At 35.8% G+C, this 25,320-nt stretch overlaps 1 protein-coding gene across 5 annotated transcripts in view; it reads right to left on the bottom strand.

Moving 5' to 3' along the window:
- Positions 1-25,320, bottom strand: part of FYB1 (FYN binding protein 1) — a 174,248-nt gene that overhangs the window by 4,317 nt on the left and 144,611 nt on the right. For 2 of the 5 annotated variants that reach the window (XM_070774733.1, XM_070774735.1), the window contains exons 10-18: positions 21,666-21,688; positions 20,549-20,615; positions 19,399-19,536; positions 17,763-17,788; positions 15,211-15,277; positions 11,975-12,065; positions 10,834-10,996; positions 2,342-2,375; positions 2-1,079 (exon numbers count right to left, since the gene is read on the bottom strand). In XM_070774733.1, the coding sequence (XP_070630834.1) occupies positions 962-1,079; positions 2,342-2,375; positions 10,834-10,996; positions 11,975-12,065; positions 15,211-15,277; positions 17,763-17,788; positions 19,399-19,536; positions 20,549-20,615; positions 21,666-21,688 (727 nt within the window). In that variant the 3' untranslated portion in view covers positions 2-961. Of the gene's footprint in view, position 1; positions 1,080-2,341; positions 2,376-3,438; positions 3,538-10,833; positions 10,997-11,974; positions 12,066-15,210; positions 15,278-17,762; positions 17,789-19,398; positions 19,537-20,548; positions 20,616-21,665; positions 21,689-25,320 lie in introns of those variants that run through there. The other 3 variants (XR_011562440.1, XM_019983039.2, XM_070774734.1) reach the window with 3 other exon arrangements.

Here is a 25,320-nt window from a genome sequence, read left to right as displayed (position 1 = left end):
TAAATTTTACTTTAATGAAATAATCTTCTTAATATTAAAATAACATTAGGTTAAAAGTTTAATAACATTATTTCATGTGATACAAGGCATTTAAGGATGAGAAGTATTATGATGATGAGTATTATGTGTTATACATTTATAAATGGGAAGAAATTTCATATACATCTGCATCTTCTTTTATTGACTTAATCTAATCTTCTGTTTCGTTCTTAAACACACATGCACACACACAAACTTATTCCATATCACAGACATACAGAATAGTGAAAACATGCCCCAACAACACAGACCATGCCTTATTCATCTTTCAGTTGAACTATAAGCCTAGCATATATCTGTCCTTGGTTAAGAAATGTTTGTTGAACCGAACAAACTGAAAAATCAAAGCACAGTACTCTGGGGGCCCTCATTTAAAACTCTGATGAATTCTTTATGTTTGTTAACATCGGATGTATACTACTTTCATGTGAACTTCAAGTGTTGAAGGAAATACAAAAATATTTGGCATAGGAAATGGGTGTATCATTTTTACAATGTTTCTAATTATAATTTGTAAATATTAATTAAAAAATATATAAGTATTGGTTACAAAATAAGCAGCCAGGATATGGTTCATAGGTGATTCTTATGTTACATAATTTAAAAAAATGTTTGTGGTTATAGGCAGCATCCCTAATAATAGTTAGTGACTTTTACACATTTTAGGTTTTATCTGATCCTGAATCTTTGTGACATATTCTATTCCACACACACACTGAGTCCCTCCTATGTACCAGGAGATTTATAAGACACAGCCTTTGTTTCTAGAAGCTTATAAGGTAATGGAGGAGACAATGACACGCAAGTAATTAAAATAGAATTATAAATATTAATAGAACCTTGAAATGGAGGACACGGTTTTGAAGTGCAGAAATGTGAGGTGGGTTTGTCACTTAGTCCAGACCTACTCTTGGTTCCTGCACTACCTTTGTGCATTTAGAAGCAACAGGCTTTTCAAATTGCTGCTAACCATGGCAGATGCCGTGAGTTCCCTCTGTCTTCTGTTTGAATCCTTTTTCTGAGATTGAGGAAGGATTTGGCTAATGGAAATTTGATACAAATGCAAAGAGGACAGTTTTTTTCTACCGTTCATTCAATAAACGTTTATTAACTGTTCACCTCAATAGATGGTAAAGCAATAATTACTTAGAGAGTACATTTTCTGAATTCTTTCTAAATCATCCTGTAATAATCACTGATGAAGATGTGATCCCATTATTTGTCACACATTCTCTCCTTGAAATTTTTATCTTTCATAGAGTAAAGCCCATTAAAAAGTCCAATGCCTACTACTGTGACTAATGCTCTGAAGAAAACAAAAGTGTTATGATTATTTTTCTCTTGATTCTTTTCTAGTTTGCTGACAGAGCACTTAACCTTCAGTTGTCTCTTTCTGATGGTGTCAGGTTGTTTATGGCTACAGTTTGTGAATCCTCCTTGATTTCTTAATTATGCCAAATTCTGTAAATCTCCAGATTGGTATATGACCTACTTGATAATGGAGCTCATTTCTTACACCGGTTTACTTGGGACAGAATCTTATAACATTGGTGGGGGGGAGGGAGAGGGGAGTGTGACTCTACTAGCACTAGTATCAGACCGTGACAATGTCCTATTCATAAAAATAGAAGAATCATTGACCTCTATCTTTTCTTTTTGGCATGCTTCCAAAAAAGGCAACTTAATATTCTATGATGCAGGGCGTGAGTAAAGAAAAGCCCTCAATTAGGAGCCAAACTATAAGCTGTTAGCAGGTGATATTTGTACCTACTCTGCAGAAGCTATTGATCTCTGATCAATCCAATCAACTGCATTTTTGTTTTGTTTTGTTTTTTTATGTTTTTTTTTTTTTTTTTTTTTGGCTGTGAGGCATGTGGAATCTTAGCTCCCTGATCAGGGATCAAACCTATACCCCCTGCATCGGAAGGTGAAATCTTAACCACTGGACCGCCAGGGAAGCCCCTCAACTACATTAATAGCTATGAAAAGCAAAGTACTAATGAAAGTGCTCGCACTTTTGACCTGTATCCAATGTTTGCTATGTCTGTCTCCAATGAATATATAAAACCAGCAATGGTATAACCATGAATGAGAAGGGCTCCTCTTTTAGATTTAAAAGAGTGATACTTAAAACTGACTTCATTATGGATACTACCATATTGACATTAGTATAGAGTATTGTTTTAAAATTTATTTATGATAGTTTAGTAGATTATGTTATTTAAATGATATTAGGAATCCTTCCTAAAGAAAAGAATATCATTCTTTTTGAAAGTATAGTAGGAGCAGAAAATAGGCTTACTTGTCCACCAAGTAGCTCCGAAGGACGTAACCATCTAAGAAGGAAAAAGAAAACATATTTTATTAACAATATAAACTTTAAAAGTCTCTACTATTTTTAAATAAATTTAAATAGCATTTAATAATTAAATATCATATAATATATTGAATAATTATATCTATCTCCAAATATGACTCATTTTTGTGTGTCCACTGTTCTCTTTCTTTTTTCTCTCTCTCCTGTTTTCCACCATTTACAATATTTCTTCCTTCTCCCTTAAATTAAAAACCAATATGTTGTAGCCCAAGCTTCTTTCACAGTTCAATCTATTTCTTCAAGGTGTTACCCATGTGGCACAATTTTAAGAATTTGTTAAGCATAATTTCTCCAGTTACAAGAGTAGATCACGGGGGTGTGTGCTTAGTCATTCAGTCATGTCTGACTCTTTGCGACCCCACGGACTGTAGCCTGCCAGGCTCCTCTGTCCATGGGGATTCTCCGTGCAAGAATACTGGAGTGGGTTGCATGCCCTCCTCTGGGTTGGATCTTCCCAACCCAGGAAACAAACCAGGGTCTCCTGCATTGCAGGTAGATTCTTTTATCAGCTGAACCACAAGGGAAGCCCAAGTCATGGGTAGGGATTTTAAATATCTCCAGGTCTAAGACTTAACTTTTCAATTTTTTTTTTACACTGAACAGTCAGAATTATATTCTACTCCCCTTTCAGATCCACAATCTAGTGGTTACTTGGGGGAGTGTGCATTCGAAAAAGTTTCAAAACAGCTCTCTTATAATCAGCGTGAAAGATCTTCCACTATTGCTTTTACCACTTGACAGAATGTCAATGTTTGTATTTTCATCTTTCATGGAACAAATAATTATTAGAATAGCAGATATCAGAGATTCCAGTGATTCCTCTGTTAAATAGAAAATAGACATTTTATACAGGAAAGCAAATTATTTATTTCCACTTTATTTTTGCCCCTCTTGAGCAAAATACTCCTAAGAAAAAATATGGACTATTTTTCACAAGAAAGTGTCTGCTGACATCTAATTAATTTACTAACCTTTATAGCTGTTAATTTTGTGTTAGCACCTAGTCACTATTGCATGCTTACCATTAGTACCGTTTATAGTTTTGCCAATCAGCATCTAAATAATTTCTTTCACTGAGTCAATTTATTGGTTTTGCTCCACCTCAGATCTGGTTTTGGGTTCTAAATCAGAGTAAATGTGTAAAAAATGACAAAGCAGGAAGTTCATAAATGAAAATTAATACCAATGTTAATAAACTTATTTAAACATATTAATATCATATTGCCACTGACTTAACATGCAAAAATTTTAAGTATAATCATATAACTGAAATTGTGCATTAAAATTTAAGGAAACAAACTTTCCCTTGACATATTCCAGGGTAAAAATACTCCACCAAATATTCTGTCAAGAGATTCACCACTTTTTGATAAAAATTTTTATCAAATTTATCTTATTTTATGAGTCATATTTGAAAAATAAAGAATCAAAGTTATCTTTGAATTGGTGTAGCATAGAGGTAATGAAGCATGTGTCAAAATGATAAAAACAGACTAAAGTAATATTTTTCTTGGAATATTAAAAAATTAGACCACGTTATATCTTCCATTTTATTTCAATTAAAGCAGATGTGGGAAAAGTTAATATAAAGGTCATCTAAAATTAATATCTATGATCCTTGGGTTGCCTTTGATTCCACAGTTCTTTCGTTTCACATTAACAAACTTAAAAAAATTTAAGGTTGGACATCATGCATTTAGTATGATTTTTAAAGGGGGATAAGCTCATCTTTAACAAATTCAATTCTCTGTGTCTCTCAAAAGAGAAACTCTGCAAATAACAGACTTTTAAAACAAACTGCAGATTTTGTATCAGGGTTCCAATAGTGGAAATCTGTCTTTACCTGTACCTGTGCCTAGGGCTAACATAAAGTGTGAACCATTTCTACAGACAGTGAGAGTCATAAACTTTATTTTTTCGTTAGTTAAAATTAATGGTTATGTTTTCATTTTTAATTTTCTCTTAAAACAAATTGGAAAATAAAACAATACAAGTTAAGTGTTCCCATAACATTCATGTTTAAATTAATAATTTAAAAATAACGACTGAAGCCTTCAATGATGAAGTCAATCTGTTTGTTAGTTGTCTGGGCTTTGTAAAGTATCTGAACTAAAATTAGAATGTAGACAATTAGAGAAATACATAAGAAATGAGAAAATAGTGCCAAAGACTGGAATTATTCTGGCATCAAATATATTTATTGTCATTTGTAAAAAATATTTAGAAGGTCAAAAGAAACTAAATCCAAAATAAAGAATATAATCCTCATTTTGGAAATTAAAGGTTTTTATTTTCCAGTGCTAGAGGAGCCTGGCAGGCTATAGTCCATGGGGTTGCGAGAGTCAGACATGGCTTGGCAACTACACCACCACCACTATGGACATCTATTTTTTAAAAACTCAATTATGCTAAAATTGTGTCAACATGGATAAAACACTATCTGTAATTAGGTGTAAAAGAGTCCTTTCAGTGATCAAAGTTAATAACTCATAATACAGTTTAATTACCTAATCTCACAAAATTAATTATAAAAAATATATTTTCTTAGCTTCTCAAACCTCTATTACATTTCCTCCTATATCTTGTCTGTTCAAGAGTTCTAACCACATTTCCTTTTGAGGAAAGCACTAATGTTGTTGCTGTTTTTGTAGTTGTTAGAAACACAAATATCAATGATTGGGAACATTATTTGAGAGCAAACATATTAAGGGTTGGAGCAGGGTTGGTCCTGTGCGGCTCTATTTTAGTTCCCTGAAATGATGTCTAGTACCTTTAAAAATCTCTGCTAAAACTTCATTATATTAGAAGCATGATTCCCGACAGTGTCAAAACAAGTGTCTTACCATGAATTTTTATACAATCTCTCCATTATAGTTCCTAGAAACAAATTTTTGTTTGCGGTAGAAAATGTTCTCTTTGCTCACATGTTCCACGTACAACCATCACAGGGAACATTAATGAAAAATACAAACAAATGAAATAAACAGAAAAACTCACCATAGTTCTGAAACATGCAGAGGTGCTGCTGTGTTTAGTTAGCTCTTTAATATGATGGACACTGGCACACCAGGGAGTCTCATATATCATATGAGATTATTATTTGGAAACTTCACATTCATAGAGCAGAACATAGAACACAGTGGCTTGAAGCAAATGCTTTGAAATATGTGATGGGGTAGAGCTAGTTACGGAGAAGGCAATGGCACCCCACTCCAGTACTCTTGCCTGGAAAATCCCATGGATGGAGGAGCCTGGTAGGCTGCGGTCCATGGGGTCGCCAAGAGTTGGACACAACTGAGCGACTTCACTTTCACTTTCATGCACTGGAGAAGGAAATGGCAACCCACTCCAGTGTTCTTGCCTGGAGAATCCCAGGGACGGGGGAGCCTGATGGGCTGCTGTCTATGGGGTCGCACAGAGTCGGACACGACTGAAGCGACTTAGCAGAAGCAGCAGAGCTAGCATACCCACCCTATACACGCCAGTTAATTTCTTCCCCTAACGTTTACTTGGTACAGGGCAAATGTGTCCTAGAACTAATGACTGACCTTTCCGAAGGGCGTTGTGAATATAAAATTACCAAGGATATGCAAAGCCGTCTTTGGAATAAAATGAAAGAGATCGTTGTTCTAATATTTTCAAATTTTTTACTCATTAAAAATGATGAATTGTATTATTTCCTTATCATTTCATTTGTTGTAAGCAAGCCCAGAAATAAAGTTAAATGTACTCAATTTGGCCTCATGCAGTTTAAAAACAATAAAGTCACATTGTATACTTTTACCCAGGCAAGTGAAACAATGTCCAACTTCAAAGAAAATGCTCATAGTGGAATAGAAATTAAAAATGAAATGCAGTATATAATACTAAATATAAATTATTATCCTAGTATATTACAAATGTTCTCTTTCCTCTCTTTTTCTCTCCCTACTTAGTTTTAGGGTTTCAAATCAGATGAATTATTAAATTTCTGAATAAAAAATTTTTTCTTCAGTTAGCATGTGTTGTTTTAAAATGAAAAACAAAATTACCAAAGCAAAAATGATCAATTGGATTAGGGACATTCAAAGTACCTTTAAAATTCCCCTTCCTTTGATGCCCAAAGGAAATGGAGAACATTTTGACCACAAATACTTCATGTCTCATTACACATTTTTGTAGGAAAATTTTCTCTGGTGACAGGAGGTGGGAAAACTCACAGTTTATGAGACATTGACTTGAGGAAAATGCACAAATATTATCAAGAAATTCTAAACATTTGGGAACGTGCCATCAAATATATATTTAAGATCTCAATGCCTCTACAATATGCTGTTCTACAAGTCTGTGGCTGAGACTTTTTCAAATGTGCTAATGCCAGTAAAAGTGGCTTGTACTCTACTCCACAGTGAGAAGGGATTACTGTTCATGCTTTAGCCTTGGATTTCTATCATTACAAATTATGTTTAAGTAAACTATGGTTTTCTCTCTCTCTGTCTTTTTTTTTTTCCAGATTAAAAACGAATAGAAAGTAAGGAAAATGTTAGGATCACCATGGTGCTGGATTGCAAATGCTATTACTGCTAATTACATGTAGAAAAAGGAACAGAAAGATTTAGAGCTTCTCAAATGATACACAATAAGTGAACGGAATCACACAAGAGAACTTGTGTCTTAAAACAAGTTAAACTATTCAACAGACTTCTTCCCACAAATGTCAGTATGTCAGATTTTCATCTGGTTAAACAATTGCAGTCTCTAAATTCTTATACTCAATTCAGCGAGTCCCAAACAAGGTATCAGGCAGTGTAGAATGTGTTGGCAATACAATGTTGAGAACATTTCATTGAAGTTACTCTCAAACTCAGAGTTTAATAAGAGTAATATGTTGTTAAAGCAATAAGGACACTTGCAGCAGTAACAGTAGTGGTATGGTGGAGCAAGAGAGAGATTCATTGTGTTAGGGAGGAGGGAGTGAGTGTGCTTCCAATTTTAGATGACAACTGGTTTGTTTTTAATAGATAATTTATGGGCATTCCAAATAGAATAAAATAGTATAGAAGGGTGAAATAGCACAATTTACTCAGGGAATGACAAGTAAGTAGTCTGTATTTCTGAAGTATCAGCTGCAGATGGGAAATAGTTGAAGAGGGGAAGGCTAGATCATAAAGGATTTTATATACTAACCCTAAAGACTTCATGTTTTTAAAAAAATAATATTCAGGTAACAGTGTGGTGAGTGGAATGGCTGAGAGTAATGGTAAGGGACACATATCTTTTGAAAGGTTATTGGAATAATCCAGTGAGGGAGGGTTAAACCCACACAGCAACTGTCCCAAATCCTATAGTGATATTTGAGGAATGGATCAGAAATTAAGAAAATTAAAAATGTCAAGGATTCAGTTCAGGGAAAGAATAATGAGCAATTTTGGAAAAATTAAGAAAGATAAGAGATTTGGGGAAATAAAAGGGAAATGAAATAAATCTGATCATTGAATTGTGGAATAATGCAATTGAAGATGCTTTTGATGGCCCTCCCATATACTTTTACCCTCATGATTTCAGGGCTTTGTGGTTCGACTTGCAACTGATAGTAATTGCATTTTCTATTTATTTACTGATGACTTTTTTTTTTCTAGCTTCCAGAACTTTCCTTGTCTGCTTTCTCAGTGTCCTGAATGACTGGCCACATGTCCAGGGGTAGGCTTCAATTCCTGATGGACAGGAGTTGATGTATAAATAGCCCTATTTGTTTCCCACCAGATGGGATAACACTGCTGCTTGAGCCTGCCAATGCAGAAATAAGAGATGTGGGTTCAATCCCTGGGCCAGGAAGATCCCTGGAGGAGGGCATGGCAACCCAATCCAGTATTCTTGCTGGAAGAATCTCATGGACAGAGGAGCCTGGCAGGCTACAGTCTACAGGGTCGCAAAGAGTTGGACACGACTGAAGCAACTGAGCGTGCAAGCTGCACCTACCCAAGTGATACCTCTTTTTGATAACAAGGTTTTGTTAGCTGCCTTCTCTTCCCAGGCTACTCTGCCACTTGCCGATGGGAGTTTCCCAGACTCACCTTCCAGCTGGGGAGGCCAAACTAAGACAAAGTCCAGGCCAAAGAAAGTTTTTAAATAAAAAACAACTAGTACACAAGATATAATAAGATGATTTTCATTCTGTTTGAGATGAACCCCAAACCACCAAAGAACTGAATTAGTTATTCATGAGCTTGGGAACTGCAAACTGCATTGGTCCTACACCAGGAAAAAAAGAAAAAGATAAAAGTAACAAGGAAAGCTTGATTTTATCATGTAATGTTTTCACTTCTCATTTTTAACAGATGATACATTCTTAAGAGGATGGGAGCCCTCTGGTATTCATAGTAGTATTTAGAATGATTGATGTCCAAATAGAAAATGACAGCAGATTACAAATTAGCCCTGCATGGCTGCTGCTTTTTCTCCTGTTTAAGGTCTGTTGATTCCTAGATAGGAGTCTGCTCCAAATTTCTGTTCTTGATGCTGAATCTACGTCTGCCCATCTGTATCTATACATGTTTGTTGCTGAGGTCATTTACATCCTGTTACTCAGAGTCTGTTCTGTGGACTAGCAGCATGAATTACGTGAGACCTTGGGAAAACTCCTCACCTCAGATCTACTAAATTAAAGTCTACATTTCTAACAAGATCTCTGTGAAGTGCATGTACTTTTAAATCTAGGAGCATTGCTCTAGATGGGATCTGTTGTTAAGGACAGGAATCTCCGGACAGCAGGTCAAAATAAGCCTGAAATTTGTTCTCTGGAGAAGGGTCCATATAACAAGCATTAGAACAATTGTCTGTCGTGAAAAATGAGACATAATTGGAAAAGCAGAGGGAAAAAAACTATCACTTGGGCCCATCACCCTGCGCGTGTGTGGATGCTCATTCGCTTCAGTTTTGTCCGACTTGCTGTGACCCTATAAACTGTAGCCTGCCAGGCTCCTCTGTCCACGGGATTCTCCAAGTAAGAACACTGCAGTGGGTTGCCATGCCCTCCTCCAGGAGATCTTCCTGACCCAGGGATTGAACCAGCGTCTCTTATGTCTCCTGCATTGGCAAGTGGGTTCTTTACCTCTAGCATCACCTGGTAAGCAGCCCCTTCCATCACCTTAATCAGCCATTATTAGCATTTTAGTTTCATTTACATATTTTTAAAACATGGCTGTAAAGAATTCCCATCCTTTATTAAGCAGGCTTCTTATTTCTGTTACTAATGGATCATAAGCATTTCCTCATGTTGTCATAATCATCCTGGAAAATATTCGATTTGGTATATTCATCATAACTTTAATAATTTAAAAATATTGAGCATTTAAAAAATATTTTGGCAGCCATTTAAAGCATGCAGTTATCCGCATTTAAGACTATTCCTTAGGGTGTGTGTTCACAAATCCTGGGTTGAATGGGGGTATTCTTTGTCTCCTGCAGCTTTGTCTTCAAATTATCTCCTGTGACTTTCTAGTCTTAACATTACATACCCCTGCCTGTTATCCTTTGTACCCACATTCCATTTTTCCCTTTTACAGCCAACCACACCTTGTCCATAAAATTTTAGATCCATTTTCCCCACCCTTGAGTCACTGTGTTTTATTCTTAAAAGATCCATTTTGGTTCCTGTCCCTGAGTCACCTTCCTGTCATTAAAATTGAACTCAGAGTTTTCCGTGCAGACTTACTGGGCTGATATGGGACAGCCAGTCTGGCTATTCAGTTTTAAATATAGGACAACATAATTTTGACTTACTCTTCCCTGGACTTTAAATGAAATAAGCTACCTTTTAAAATTGGACAAAAACATTTCCATCTGTCAGCTTAAGTAGCTGTCAGAGAGGAAAGGACTGTCTTGTGTTTATTTGGAAGAGTAGGTTATAGTAAATGTGCCAAACAGGAAATGAAAACAAGTGAATTTGCAAGGTAGGAAAACTGGAAATGCTAGGTGTGACATATGAGATATAATTTTAAAACCAGACCAGAGCAAGAATCGCTCAATTCTTTAGCACAGTGATTCTCACTTGAGTGTACATAAGAACAAACTAGGGAAGACTTACAATCTCTGTCTGACCCCCAGAGCTCATGACTTAGCAAGTCAAATGTTGGGCTAGGGTATTGCAACTGTGATATTTGCAGAGTTTTCTGATGCTGGGGGTCTGTGGGACCATATTTCCAGAAACACTAATTTGGCATTATCTTTGCAACTCAGTGCCAAATATAGCAGGTGGGAAATGAAAAAAATTAAAATGAAATACAGTGATTCCAGCCTAGCAAGATCTCCAGTTTCTTAATGTGAATTTTCCAGAATTTACAAAGCATGGAGCAAAAAGAGTTTAGAGTGATCACTAAAACTTGTTTAGTTGTTAAATGCTACAGCATCATATTTTTGAAGAGTAAGTAATGACTTACATTTTCCTTCTTCATTCCTGCAGAGAACTTTTGTATCATCTGTGTTTTGTATAACTTCCAGGGATTCTCCAGGCTTTATTTGTAGATCTCTGTTGCCCCACTTTTTAGAAGATAAGGAGGGTGCAACTTTGGTGGAATAGAGGACTCTAATTTCACCATCATACTAGAAAAATAAGGGAAAACATTTATTATTGATTGATGTGTATTATTAAAGTAATTCACTTATTGACAGACTTATTAAGAAATTTTGTTAAAAATTCCAGCAAAATTTCAAATTTTGTTAAAAAAACTAGTTCCTTATTATTTTTTCAAAAGATAAGAAGATTAAAGAAAACTTTTTTGGAGAAAAATCACTTGCAACCTCACCAACCTAATATAATAATTATTTTTAAAATTAAAAAATTTAAGATGTACATGCGTTGACTTGTCACACTCATTTTCTGCAAAATGATTACGATCAAAACTTCAATTCTATTGGTTCGATCACTTTACATAATTACCATTTCTTCTTTGTAGTGAGAACACTTAAGATGTACTCTCTTAGGAATTTTCAAGTATGTAATACAGTAATGCTGACTATAATCACCATGCTGTAACTAGATCCCTAAACTTATTCATCTTATAACTGAACATTCGTACCCTTTGACAAACAGCTCCCCCTGCTCTCCACCTCTGGTAACCACCACTTTACTCTTGGTTTCTGTGGGTTTGGTTTTTTTAGATTTTCCATATAAATGATATCATAAAGTATTTGTCTCTGCCTCTTGTCTGACAATTTACTTAGCATAACGCTCTTGAGGTCCATCCACATTGTCAAAACGGCAGGATTTCCTTGTTTTTCACGATTGAATAATATTTCATATCTCTATATATATCACATCATTTTTAATCATTCTATTTTTAGCTTACTTTCTTATTGAGTTTCAAAGGACAGCTAAATTTAGGTGATTACCACAGTATGTATATTGGGCACGTACAAGAGTTTGCTTAATTTCTTATAGGAATAAATCTAAATCTAAAACAAAGTTTGTAGAAAATAAAGGTGTTGTGACGGATAACTGTGATATTGATAATTACACAGAAAATCATCAGTTTTTTCATTAGGGCTTTGAACTTTGTATGATATTTAAATGTAACATACTTTAAATTTTTTCCTGAAGTCTTTTTCTTCTTTTTCTTGCTTTTTTAGCTTCTTAGGGTCTTTTTCTTCAGCTTTGGTCTTGGCTCCTTGACTAGGATGGCAGAACATACATAAAACAGCATTTAGTTTCAAAACATAAAAAGAATAGTGTATAATGGAGAATTCATAGCATTACATTTCTGTTAAATTTCATTTTCAATTCATTATTTTTCTTAGAAATCTAGTACATTCACTGTGATAAATGATGACTTTTCTTAATGTAGAATATTCTTCAAGAGAGTACAGGCTGAGTTAAAATGGAAGCTTGAGATTATCATGGTGAACAATATAAAATGACCAAAGTATAGTTACATTGTTACATATCAGCAATTTCAGATGATCTAACCTATTCTTGAATCCCCTATATTTTCAACCCTTCCTAGATAATCAAGTGGTTTGGCTAATGTCATAGAAAAAACTTTTTAAAAAAGGAATATTAAAAAAAAAATTTGACCACACCATGCAGCTTGCAGGATCTCAGTTCCCTGACCATGGATTGAATCCGTGCCCCAGCACTGAAAGTGCTAAATCTTAACCTCTAGACCATGAGGGAATTCCCCTCCAAAGAACACTTTTTGAAAGACTGATTTTCATGGCTTAAAAATTTATCTATATATTAATTTTTTTATATCTACTTAAAATGAAGCCAGGGTTGTATCTCATGATACCAACTAGAGTCAATTACTATAAGAGAAGTGAACTGGTTTAAGGCAGTGATTCTCCAGCCTGGTCACAAATAGATCACCTGGAAAGTTTTTTAAAGATACCACTGCCCTTGTCTAAATCCCAGAAATTTTAATTACATTAAATTAATTAAAAATTCTAATTAATTAGTTTGAGTGAGGTCCAGGTACTGACACACATATTTTAAAAGCTCCCAGGTGATTTAATCTGCAACCAAGGTTGTGAACCATTCCCCAGGATTAAATATGGTTGTTAGGAAAAGGCTGTGAATCTCTGTAGAAAGGAATTTTAAAAAGCAGAATATTTGTGAATAATGACAGTTTTAAACACTGATATTAATTTTTATTTTGATTACCTAAGATAAAGCTTTGTTTGTAACTGAGCTATTTAAAATATTTGAGTCTTAATTTTTCAATCTTAAAATTGAGTTTATTCACTGGGAAGTGAATTAGTATACACTGCCCTGCCCTAAGTTCTGCACTGTCCCTCAGTGCCTTCTGTCTGCAGGCTTCCCTGGTGGCTCAGTAGTAAAACATCTGCCTGCTAATGCAGGAGACACAGATTCCATCCTTGTGTTGGAAAGATCCCTTGGAGAAGGAAATGGCAACCCATTCCAGTATTCTTGCAAGGGAAATTCCATGGACAGAGGAACCTGGTGGGCTACAGTCCACAGGGTAGGAAAGAGTCGGACCCAACTGAGCAACTGAACAATACAATCTTCTGTCTGCTGGTGTCCTGGGCAGTGATGGAATCCCTGGCCCAGATAAGTACACTGGAGCAATCAGAACACACATGAATGTTAAAAAGGCCCCACAAATTCTCGTTGAAGATAATTTATTGAAATTTATTTTTAAAAATGCAATGCTATTTTAGAGAATACACAACTGTCTTTAACTCTGAAAACAAGCAATGGGAAAGAAAATAGTCCATATTGCATAATGTTGAATCAGCTGGGGCTTATTTTGTTTAAAAAAAAGGGCCAATGGATGACTCTGGGTTCCTAGAGAGCTATTTAGTGGAATGTGGTGGCATTTCTACAGTAATATTAAACACAAAAATGCATTTAAAACTGTCAGGGATAGAAGTGACTTCCTTATGGGGAAGACTATTAGATTTTCTTTTCACAGAGCACTAAAAAAGGAGAATGATTCTCCTTTCACATTTCTGGTGTGTTTTGCCTGTAGAACTTGATCTTCATATATAAATAACATATTTCCCCCTCAGTTTCTTTGATCTTGGCACTGCATCTTGTTCCATAAAATTAGTTTAATAATGTTGGTAAAAAATAAATATTTACTTAGAGTTCACTCATGCATTTTTTTGGCACCCCACTCCAGTACTCTTGCCTGGAGAATCCCATGGATGGAGGAGCCTGGTAGGCTGCAGTCCATAGGGTCGCTAAGAGTAGGACACGACTGAGTGACTTCACTTTCACTTTTCACTTTCATGCATTGGAGAAGGAAATGGCAACCCACTCCAGTGTTCTTGCCTGGAGAATCCCAGGGACGGTGGAGCCTGGTGGGCTGCCGTCTATGGGGTCGCACAGAGTCGGACACGACTGACTCGACTTAGCAGCAGCAGCATGCATTTTTTACCAGTACAGCTCAGAAGACACCACTTATTATATTCCACTGATGTTACTTTCATCCTTTAACTGATCAATTCTGAGATCTTTTTATTCATCTTTCTTTTTTCTTGAAAAAGTTAAAGGTATTCTTGCTTTTAGCATGTATCAGATCATCTCACATACTGGAGTACAAGAAAGCATTCTACCATACTACATTCTATTTCAGAAGAATTTTCAAAAGGTACTCCTCTAGTATTAACTGATTTTAGATTTTCTTACAGTTTTTGTCTAAAATTAAATTGAAGGCTTAGGGAAACTAAAGAATGTCACTATTCACTGTTGACTGCTTTTGTTGTTGTTAGTTAGTTTGAATGGAATCTTTGAGAATCTGATGCTTTTGTAAAAGTATGATATAACTTTTAAGAGTCCTTTCAAAATACAATTCTTGCTCTCATTTTTTTTCACAAAAAGAAAACAATCTTCTTGAGGACAGAGGAGGTTTGAAGCAGGTGGGTTAGGATTTGAGATACAAATTAAGCAATGTCTTCAAGACAAACAATGTTGGGGAAAAGTAAAAAGAAAGGGAGGGGATGAATTAGTGAGATCAATTGCTATCAGGCTTTCAGATATTTTCCCAGTGAATGAGAGAATAAATGAACGTAGACATTGGTGAGTCACAGGGCAGAGGATGACCAGGGGACCAGAAGGACCACTGGAGAATCGGGGAGGGGAAGTGGGGGAGGGGAGAGAGAGAAAGAGGAGGAGGACCTGGGCTATCCATCCATTCACAAACCTGGCAGACGGCAGAGCTGGGACCAGGGAGAGGAGAACAGAGCCAACAGGATGGCACACAGTACAAACACACCCCATTGGGGTTTTATCCAATTGAATGTTCTTGAACTGTCTGATTTTCATTACTTCACTGTAATGAGAGCATTTTAATTACCTTATCTCTATTGGGGGAGGAGGGAAATCAGAGGCATCCACATCGTCATAAACTTCATCTCCCATGTCTAACAAAAGACAGAAGAGCAAATGGTGAAACACTGTTAGTGGACATTTCGATATGAGCATTCAGTGATATTTTTAATATAAAGATTGTTTTGAGGACAACAAAATAATTTTCCCCAAGGTCTCTGTACATTTCTCCTGGATGCATCATCTGTTCTTTAAAGGGGAAAGATTTTTCTCTTCCTTGATGCATGTGTTAAAATTCCCTCAGCAACAACAGTGACAATGATTATAACTACTGTTATCAGGGAAAAACCCTCAAGTAGTGACTGAGATTATTTGAAGATCCACAAGTATGATGAACGGCAGGATCAGTTGATTGCTGACAAACAAGTCAGTATTTCTGGCCATCGGCAGCAGGTAAAGATATTTAAAAAGCACTCAAGAAACTTACCTTTGGGGTGCTATGATAATAGCTATCATTTTACTCATATGGTTATGTCTTTGCCTATGTATCTATTTACATATCTATCGATTTGTCTATAACTCTTTTTTACTCACTGATCTGTTCTTCATTAACTTTTCCCTTATAGTAATATTACCTCTGGCACTACCTGAAAATAAAAGGTGCTTGGGATACCCAAACGTTTTGAGAATCAGTATTGGAGAAGGCGATGGCACCCCACTCCAGTACTCTTGCCTGGAAAATCCCATGGACGGAGGAGCCTGGTAGGCTGCAGTCCATGGGGTCGCAAAGAATCGGACACGACTGAGGGAGTTCCCTTTCACTTTTCACTTTCATGCATTGGAGAAGGACATGGCAACCCATTCCAGTGTTCTTGTCTGGAGAATCCCAGGGACGGGGGAGCCTGGGGGGCTGCTGTCTATGGGGTCACACAGAGTCGGACACGACTGAAGTGACTTAGCAGCAGCAGCAGCAGCATTGGTGGAAAAGTGACTGTGACCTTAACTGCCTCAAGGATTTTTCCAATATGTAGACACTTTTCTTCCTTCTAGACTTCTTATTAATGTTAGGAGGAATGCTGCTTCCTTTCTGCACCTATTAAGTTGCCCCACAGCAAATTAAGCTGAAGAGATGGCTTGAAAGGAGTACAAATGTTTTAAGGAATGATTAGCACAGAAAGTTTAAAATGCTCTCTAATAGTGGCAAGAATTTGATTTCCTTTAACCCTCCCCCTTTTTCTGTATATGTGTACACACATATACATGCTATATTTATATGTGCATATTTTCCTTCCACTCAGATTAACTAATTTCACAGTATAAAAACTTGCTCAGCTATCTGAACAATCTAGAATAAATATATAAAAAAATGACATATCACTGATATTCAGAAGAGGAAAAATTACTGTTCCATGCACATGAACTTAAGACATAATTAATAAAGACAAAAGAAAATCAAAATGAGCAACACATTTTTTACTTAATTGATCACATTTGTTCCATTTTATACCTACTCTTCGGAGAAGGCAATGGCACCCCACTCCAGTACTCTTGCCTGGAAAATCCCATGGATGGAGGAGCCTCATAGGCTGTAGTCCATGGCGTCGCTAAGAGTCGGACACGACTGAGCGACTTCACTTTCACTTTTCACTATCATGTATTGGAGAAGGAAATGGCAACCCACTCCAGTGCTGGAGAATCCCAGGGACAGGGGAGCCTGGTGGGCTGCTGTCTATGGGGTCACACAGAGTCGGACACGACTGAAGTGACTTAGCAGCAGCAGCAGCATACCTACTCTTTGTGGAGCTAAGTTTCCTGAGTACTTTTTAAAAATTATAAGTTAAGATATAAGTTCATCATCAGTTATTAATCAATTTGAGCTACAGCCTTACATATTTTCAAATTGTTAGATGAAAACAAAGTCAGATAAACAGTCTGGAAGAATAGATTGTGTTTGGTTTGCTTTTTCAATTTACTTATAAATTAAAATAAACTTTTGAAAGCCTCTGAATATTCTTGCAAGACATTTTATTTTTTTCAAAGAAAATTTAAGAAAAATCCTTTAAGTCTCAGCAGGGGTAAAAAATAAGATGATTAAAATTGTACAAAGAAAAAACTATTTCACATTTAGCAGTGGAAAAATTTCCAAAGATAATATAAATGATACATTTTAAAAAATCATAGAAACTTAGATTCAGAAGGATCTGGGTTGCACATAGTGTGGCACATGTTTAGAAATCCTTTTGCAGAAATCTAATACGTCAAACTCTGACTAAATTGGGGTGAGATCCATGAGGATTGTTGGGGTCCATCTCTACTCACTCGTCCCTTTCTCCATAGTGATCCTGTGACTGGAAGAACAAATCACTGAAGGTTAAAAACTTCCTTTTCCCACTATTTTACTGTTGAGAAACTGTGAAACTGACCATCCCAGGTGCAGTTACTTGACAAAATTACACAATTTATTATTTTCAGAGTCAGGACTTTAATTCAGATAGTATGACTAAAGCAATTGCTTCTGCTACCCTATCTGCAAGAAGTGAGATATAAAATATATTAACACAATTAGTTTTTATTACTTACCCACTTGTTTAGGAGGAGAAGGGAAACTGGAAAGAAAATGAGAACATAATTATTTAGGAAAGGCATGAATAAGTAACAGCCTTGAGGCTTATAAAGGCTAATTAATCTGTTGAGTATTATTCCTTTCTCATCCTCCATTTCTCTGCTGAGTCCCAAGTTTTTGTCAATCAATTTGGAATTTAGCAAGACTTTTTGTGAACTCTGGTATTGGCCAAACAAATCAAGAATCATGACATCCAGTGGTTTATTTTTCTCACAGCCATTGGACCAATGTTTTTGAATTTGTTCTATGAAGTTTGAGCATATTATCATACCAGAGTAAATGAAATGGTCTAAATATTTCGGAGTCATTGCAGTGTAGCTCCGGATGAAAACTGTTTGTTTGACTCAAAGAATAGAAATGTAGAGTCACAACAAAAGTCACAGGAATCTTCATATGACCATAATATTGTATGGTCATATGAAGATCATAGTATGACATACTATTGTTTGATAATATGTACATATATATCCCCAAACAGAAGAAAGGTGAATAAGAGAGGAATATCCACTGAAACTAGAGAGTGAGAACTTATTAATAGAAGTGATTTGAAATCAGGATTGGATGACTTTTAGTTGCAACAGAAAAAGACCTTTGTTTTTATTACTTTCTGAACTTTAAACACACATATACACATAACTGGAAGAATGGTGCACAGTTACACTAAAGTGTGAGAGGTCATTAGTAAAAGTGATTTAAAATCAGAATTAGCTGGTGTGTTATTGAGCAAAAAAAAATATTTGCTTTTATTTCTAAGTGAGGACTACATCTGAGTAATGATACATGAAGAGAAGATTTGCTACATTTACTTACAATTTTAAGTATCTCGTTTATTGAGTGTTGTTTTAGTGTCTCACAAAAGGATTTAAAATTAGGAATTCTGTGTGTAATTGACATCTTAAAAGACTTCTGTTAAAGTGTGGTGAGTCTATTAGCATATATGAAACAATGAAAATTTGAGTGTACTCAAGGTCCTTCAAATTTATACACATGGAACTTATGCTAAAGGATTATTTTTGTATAGAAAGATAAAATGTATGCTTTAGTCTTATTTATACAAACTGAAGATACTTAGAAGAATTTTAATATAGGACAAATGTAATTCAAGTGGAATTAATATATCATTATTGTGAAAGTTACAAAGACTTTAGATACTGTACTTAGAGAAAAGAAATTCCAAATTTTGTCCTTTTTTTTTTTCTATAAATTAACTTTTAAAAGAGAATGTATATTTTGAATAGTCAGTATAAAATATTATATAATAAAACGTAGTGCTGGAATTCTGACCTTTTAGATGTGATTTACAGCTTAAAAAAAGGTCCTACTAAATGGAGGGTGAGTGCAAGCATGTGTGTGTGTGTGTGTGTGTGTGTGCATGTTTGAATGGAAAACAAAATGATGTATATGATGATTTTATGTAAATGCACGACTTTAAAAGTGACACAATAAATGAGACTAGAATGGCTAATGGAAAAACACATTAAAATTTCTTAAGACTGTCAGAATTTGGTTATCAGTTATAAAATATTAGTAGCATTTGATGAAATTATTAGTGTAGTTATTGTGCACTGGATTTGGTGGTTGGTTGACTCTTACGATGAACCTTCATCATTGTCTGACTCAGAGTCTTTAGGTTTCTCTCGTATACTTTTCTTTTTGTCATCTTTTCCCTTTAACATCTTCAAAATCCCCCAGGACCAGGTGTTACTCTTCTCTTCAACCTGTAGCGTGGAGCTTTGGAGCATGCAGGCATTGATCAGGTTTTTTATAATTATACTGTGTTGATCATTCAGGCTGTAAGCTACTTATTGTACTCAACAAGCTGAAGCTATTAAGTTTATAAGTCATGGTCTTTGAATACTGCTGCGACTAGGTAAATAGTAGGCAAGTTATTTTCTCCTATTTGGTAGATTTCTTACACCTTGTTTCTTAAACCAGTGAGCTGAGTCAAAAGTTTTAAACATCAATTTAGCTTTGCTATGATTAAAAGTAAGTTGTTATTAGATTAAAATTTTAAAATATGTATTTATATTTTAAAATGCACCACTTCAAAAGTTTAAACACCTAAAGGATTAAGTTTTCAATATTGCCACATACAGCCACAGATAAACATATGATCTCAATTTATTTGGATTGATTACAACTATGATTATTAAACAAGGGCTTCCTTGGTGGCTCAGACGGTAAAGAATCCACCTGCGATGCAGGAGACCTGGGTTCAATTCCTGGGTTGAGAAGATCCCCTGGAGGAGGGCATGGCAACCCACTCCGGTATTCTTGCCTGGAGAATCCCCATGGACAGAGAAGCCTGGCAGGCTATAGTCCATGGGATCCCAAAGAGCTGGACACGACTGAGCGACCAAGCACAGCACAGCACATGATTATTACACAAAGGCTAGCCATGCAACTATAAACTTTCCAGAGATTGTCACAAAAATGAAGTATTGATTGATAAATAAATGATTGGGAAAAGTTTGAATACTTGTAACCCTTACCCCTTTTCCATTTCACTCCTTTTGACATAGTTGTCAAGGTTCCAAGTGGTATATTCCAAACAATATACCACTTCATTTGAAGTGTGGTATAATTACAATTCCTCATTTGCCATTGCTGTTAATTAAACATTTTTGGTTATGTAACAGGGAATGCTACTTTCTGCTTTTTATTCTAACTAGAAATCAAAACTAGTGACAATTTCAGTATATACAATACTTTGCAAAGAGGCAATTAAGCTGATTATTCTTACCCATTAGCAGCATCCTCCTCTTCAATCCCATCATAAATATCATCATCTGGGGGAGGTGGGAACATCCCTTCATGTGAATTAGGGGGGGGAAATCTGTTAATTTTGTAATTTGGTCACAAATGCTCACTCAAAATTTGATAATAAATGTCTTATGCAGAAATAAGATGTAGAAAGCATCTTATTTTCATATCAATTATTTAAATTAAAATAGCTTTATTTTCCCACTCTTACACAGAGGTAAATTAATTTTTTAACATTATTTTATAAGGAATTCTTAAAAGTGAACTGTAAAAATATGAGGGATGACATAGAGTACTGTGCACTGGAGGTGACAGAGTGGGGAAAATAACAGAAAAAGTAAAATTAAACAGAGGATGGAGTTAAAATTTATTGTGGAAAAAGAAGGGAAAAGTTGATAAGAAAAACTTAATTAATACTAAGGAGAGATTCAGAAAAAAGCATTGATCAAGATGTAAGTAAAGGAAAGCAAATGAAAAGTGACTCTAAGCATTGATGGGAGCTGGGACAAAGAAAAGAATGGAAGGTGAATGAAAAGAATTTTCATTTCTTTATTTTAAAAAAGTTAAACCCTTGCTTGATTTGTTATCCTATGTTTGCTATTTGACAAATATTTATTTAACAAATGTTTACTGACTACCTTCTTTGTAAATATATGTACAATAAAGTTGAAATTAGATTTTTAAGATGATAATTTTAGCACTGCCAGGTATTAGCAACCCTTATTTTGTTGATGGGATAATGAGAAGTCTTTAGGAATCATAGCTCTGGTGACTATGTGAGGTATTATCCAAATAGGGACATTTCTGAAAGTGAAGGGAGATACTACTAGAAATTGTGCTCAGACAACTGTACAAATCAAGACTGCCCTGGGCACACTGGAAGTGGAATCACCCTATGACCCATAACGTGGAAGAAAAAAGTGACTTGCTCAGGGTCACTCAGTGGCCAGGACTGGACTCCATGTTATTGATTCCCAGTCTATTGTTCTTTCTACCACATTAAGATCCTCCTTATTATTTGCAAACAAGAGCATTTTGTCATTAATATACACAAGAACGTCAAAGACTTGAGAAACTGATAAAAGCGTGTAGCTTACCTCCACTTCCACTCTGACTGTGGCTAGGAGAAAAAGAGTAGACATTAATTGATATATTAATTATTTAGCTATCAGGAGAAGAAGTACATATTGAGCAGTTAAATGAGAGAAAAAATAACATTCCAGTCAACAGTTATCAGGATGTTATTTACAATTGTCAAGATATAAAAACAACCTAAATGTCCGCCAACAGATGAGTAAAGACGACGTAGCGTACACACACGGTGGAATGTTATTCAGCCATAAAAGAAGAATGAGATTTTGCTATTTGCAACAATACCAGTGGACCTGCGGGGTATTATATTTAGTGCAATAAGTCAGAGAGTTGTCACTTATATGTGGAATCTAAAAAATAAAACGAATAAATACTACAAAACAAAAAGAGACGCAGAGATGGAGAACAAACTACTGGTTACCAGTGTTGGGGTGGGGGTGGGAGTTTAAGGAGGACAAACTACTATGTATAAAATTAATAAGCTATAAGGATATATTGTACAGTATAGAGAATATAGTCAATAGTTTATAATAATTTTAATGGAGTATAACTTATAAAAACATCGAATCACTTGTATACCTAAAACTAATATTGTAAATCAGGTACTTTTTAATTAGAAAAAAAGTTATTAGATGTTATATGTGAAAAGGAAGAAAAATTGTTCCTTATTGTAATAGATGAGTAGTAACAAAGCACAAAACAAAACAAAACTAATAAGGATCAAGTGAGATTCAGTACTCCACAAAGTTTTCTAAACAATGATATTGTTGATTTCTAGCATTTTACCATAAGGCAATTTTCAGGTTATATAGTATTACATCACTCCATAGATGGACTTATTAAAAAAAGAGCATATTATTCTAGAACTGTTACTGCATTAAATTCAATTTCCTCTCAATACCTTATAATTACAGCATTTAACTCTTAGTCCAATAGGATTACATTTTTTACAAAGGGAATACTTAAAAAAAAATTGAAATCCTATTCGTGGGGCTTTTGTAGAGTGTAGCTCCTAATTCTCTAAATCTCTATTTCTTTCTATAACATTCTATACCTCCCCTCTTTTAAAATTGTTTTCTTGCCTGTTTCCCCACTAAACTGTGAATTATGTGAAAGCAAAGGAAGTCATCTAGTTCATTTTACAGAAAAAAAATTGAGGCTCTGAGAAATCAAGTGATATGACCATGTCCACTTTTGATTAACTGAAAAAATGAAATAATCTCAGTGTCCTGCTTTCCTGTATGGATGACGTCATTTTTACTACACCTCGCTGTGCCCTCTGTGTCATCATTTTGCCTTTTAGATAATCTTCCAAGAACAGATATCTGATATTACAATCGTATAGTATGTTTATACATCATATATGACCCTTAACCTTAAAGTCAGAATAACTTTAAAGTCTACTGCTAATCTAGAAATAAAAAGTACTTTCACTAATGGAACTTTGGAGAAAAACATGCTATAAATGTCTTAATATACAAATAGAAGTGATTTTTGATGAAGCTTAAGTATATTCGCTACTTGCTTACAAACTGTTTTCACACTCACTGTCTTCAACACTTTCCTCTGAGCATGAAGCAAGCATTTAGAATTATGAGAAAAACTGCAAATTGGGGTTGGCTGCCACTTCTGGCAAATACAACATATTCCACCTCGGAGATTTCATATCCAATTTCCAAAGAATTGGGTGATCACAATCAGGAACAAAGCCACTATATATTATTTGATTTATAGAGCAGTTCTTCATTTTCTCTTTGGAATATAAACCATTGATCTGGTGAGCCAGAGGGAAGGAAAGGAGAGTGTGAGAAAAGACAAGGAAAGAGAAAGAGGAAAGGAGAAATGGCAGGAAAAAGGTTGGGAAATACACCTAGAAGAAGAGTTTTTTATATGACGAAGGAGTGGTATTTGCACTTGTAATTTCCTTTTGTTCAACTTTTCACTTTTATTACAAAAAACTGCTTCATTGAGAAGAAACGGAGAAGTATAGCTACCAGGATCTGCGCTTTTTAAGCCTCCTGTCTGCTCTCAGAGTGTGAGGTATACAGTTGGTTTTCCTAACCCTGGAGAAATTGGGAAAGAGCTGGCCAAGAACCTCCTGATAAGAGCCAGGAGGTATATGGGGGAGGGAGAGGAGAGGCTGGTGCTTTCTCTTATTCTTGCCGGAACAAGCTGCCAGCTATACTCAGCATCTTTCCTTGTTCTACTAAGGACAAAGCACGTTCTGTTATAAGATCTCTGCCAGCAGCAGCTGTAGTTTCAAAAAACAAAACAAAACAACTTGTGTAGAAGTGATGTCTCTTCTTCCATTTTCTTATTAAATATGCGTAAAGAAGGAATCAGTTCAGTTCAGTCGCTTAGTCGTATGCGACTCTTTGCGACCCCATGAATCGCAGCACACCAGGCCTCCCTGTCCATCACCAACTCCCGGAGTTCACTCAAACTCATTTCCATTGAGTCGGTGATGCCATCCAGCCCATCTGATCCTCTGTCGTCCCCTTCTCCTCCTGCCCTCAATCCCTCCCAGCATCAGAGTCTTTTCCAATGAGTCAACTCTTCGCATGAGGTGGCCAAAGTACTGGAGTTTCAGCTTTAGCATCATTCCTTCCAATGTAATAGATGCTAGTAAATATTGTGGTGCCATACTTGTTTAAATTATTAATCAGTAGAGCTATATACACTTCCTCTAACCCCGTTTTATTAAACAGAAGATTCCGTTTCTGCTACATGTTTACTAACTGGAGATGTCTTGTAGAGTTGTGGTATGTATGGTGGTGGTGGTTTAGTCACTAAGTTGTGTCCTACTCTTTGCAACCCCTGGACTGATGTAACATGCCAGGCTCTTCTGTTCATGGGACTCCCCAGGCAAGAATACTGGAGTGGGTTGCCATTTCCTTCTCCAGTGGATTTTCCCAACCCAGGGCTCAAACCTGGATCTCCTGCATTGGCAGGTGGATTCCTTACTGCTGAACTATCTGGGAAGCCCTGTGGTATGTACAGACTAGTTAAAATGGAAAAGGTAATAGCATTAATTTGGGAAACAGTCACTTATTATGAAAATAATGCTTCATTTTAAGAATATCATCCCTTTTTTGTGGATTTATTTATTTTTTGAGTATTTTCATCAGTGTAAATATATATATATATATATTATATATATATATATATGCTGCTAAGTTGCTTCAGTCGTGTCCGACTCTGTGAAATCCCATAGACGGCAGCCCACCAGACTCCCCGGGTCCCTGGGATTCTCCAGGCAAGAACACTGGAGTGGGTTGCCATTTCCTTCTCCAATGCACGTAAGTGAAAAGTGAAAGTGAAGTGGAGTTCTTTAATTCCCAAATAAGAGAAATTGTGTTTTGTTTTTTTTTTAAGATAAAAGAGAAACATAAGGTACAGTGAAGTAGTTCAGTCGTGTCCAACTCTTTGCAACCCCGTGGACTACAGCGTGCTGGGCTCCTCCATTCATGGGATTTTCCAGGCAAGAACACTGGAGTGGGTTGCTGTTTCCTTCTCCAGGGGATCTCAGGCAGACTCTGCCATCTGAGCCACCAGGGAAGCCCAACATAAGGTATATATGCTGATAATATACATGGTAAGACACACTCATGTCCAGAAAATTCTGTAACTCTCAAAATATGGCCATTTGGAACTCTGACA

Source organism: Bos indicus, chromosome 20, assembly GCF_029378745.1.
Source record: "Bos indicus isolate NIAB-ARS_2022 breed Sahiwal x Tharparkar chromosome 20, NIAB-ARS_B.indTharparkar_mat_pri_1.0, whole genome shotgun sequence".
NCBI classification, from domain to species: domain Eukaryota; kingdom Metazoa; phylum Chordata; class Mammalia; order Artiodactyla; family Bovidae; genus Bos; species Bos indicus.
This window is presented reverse-complemented; position numbering and strand designations above follow the sequence as displayed.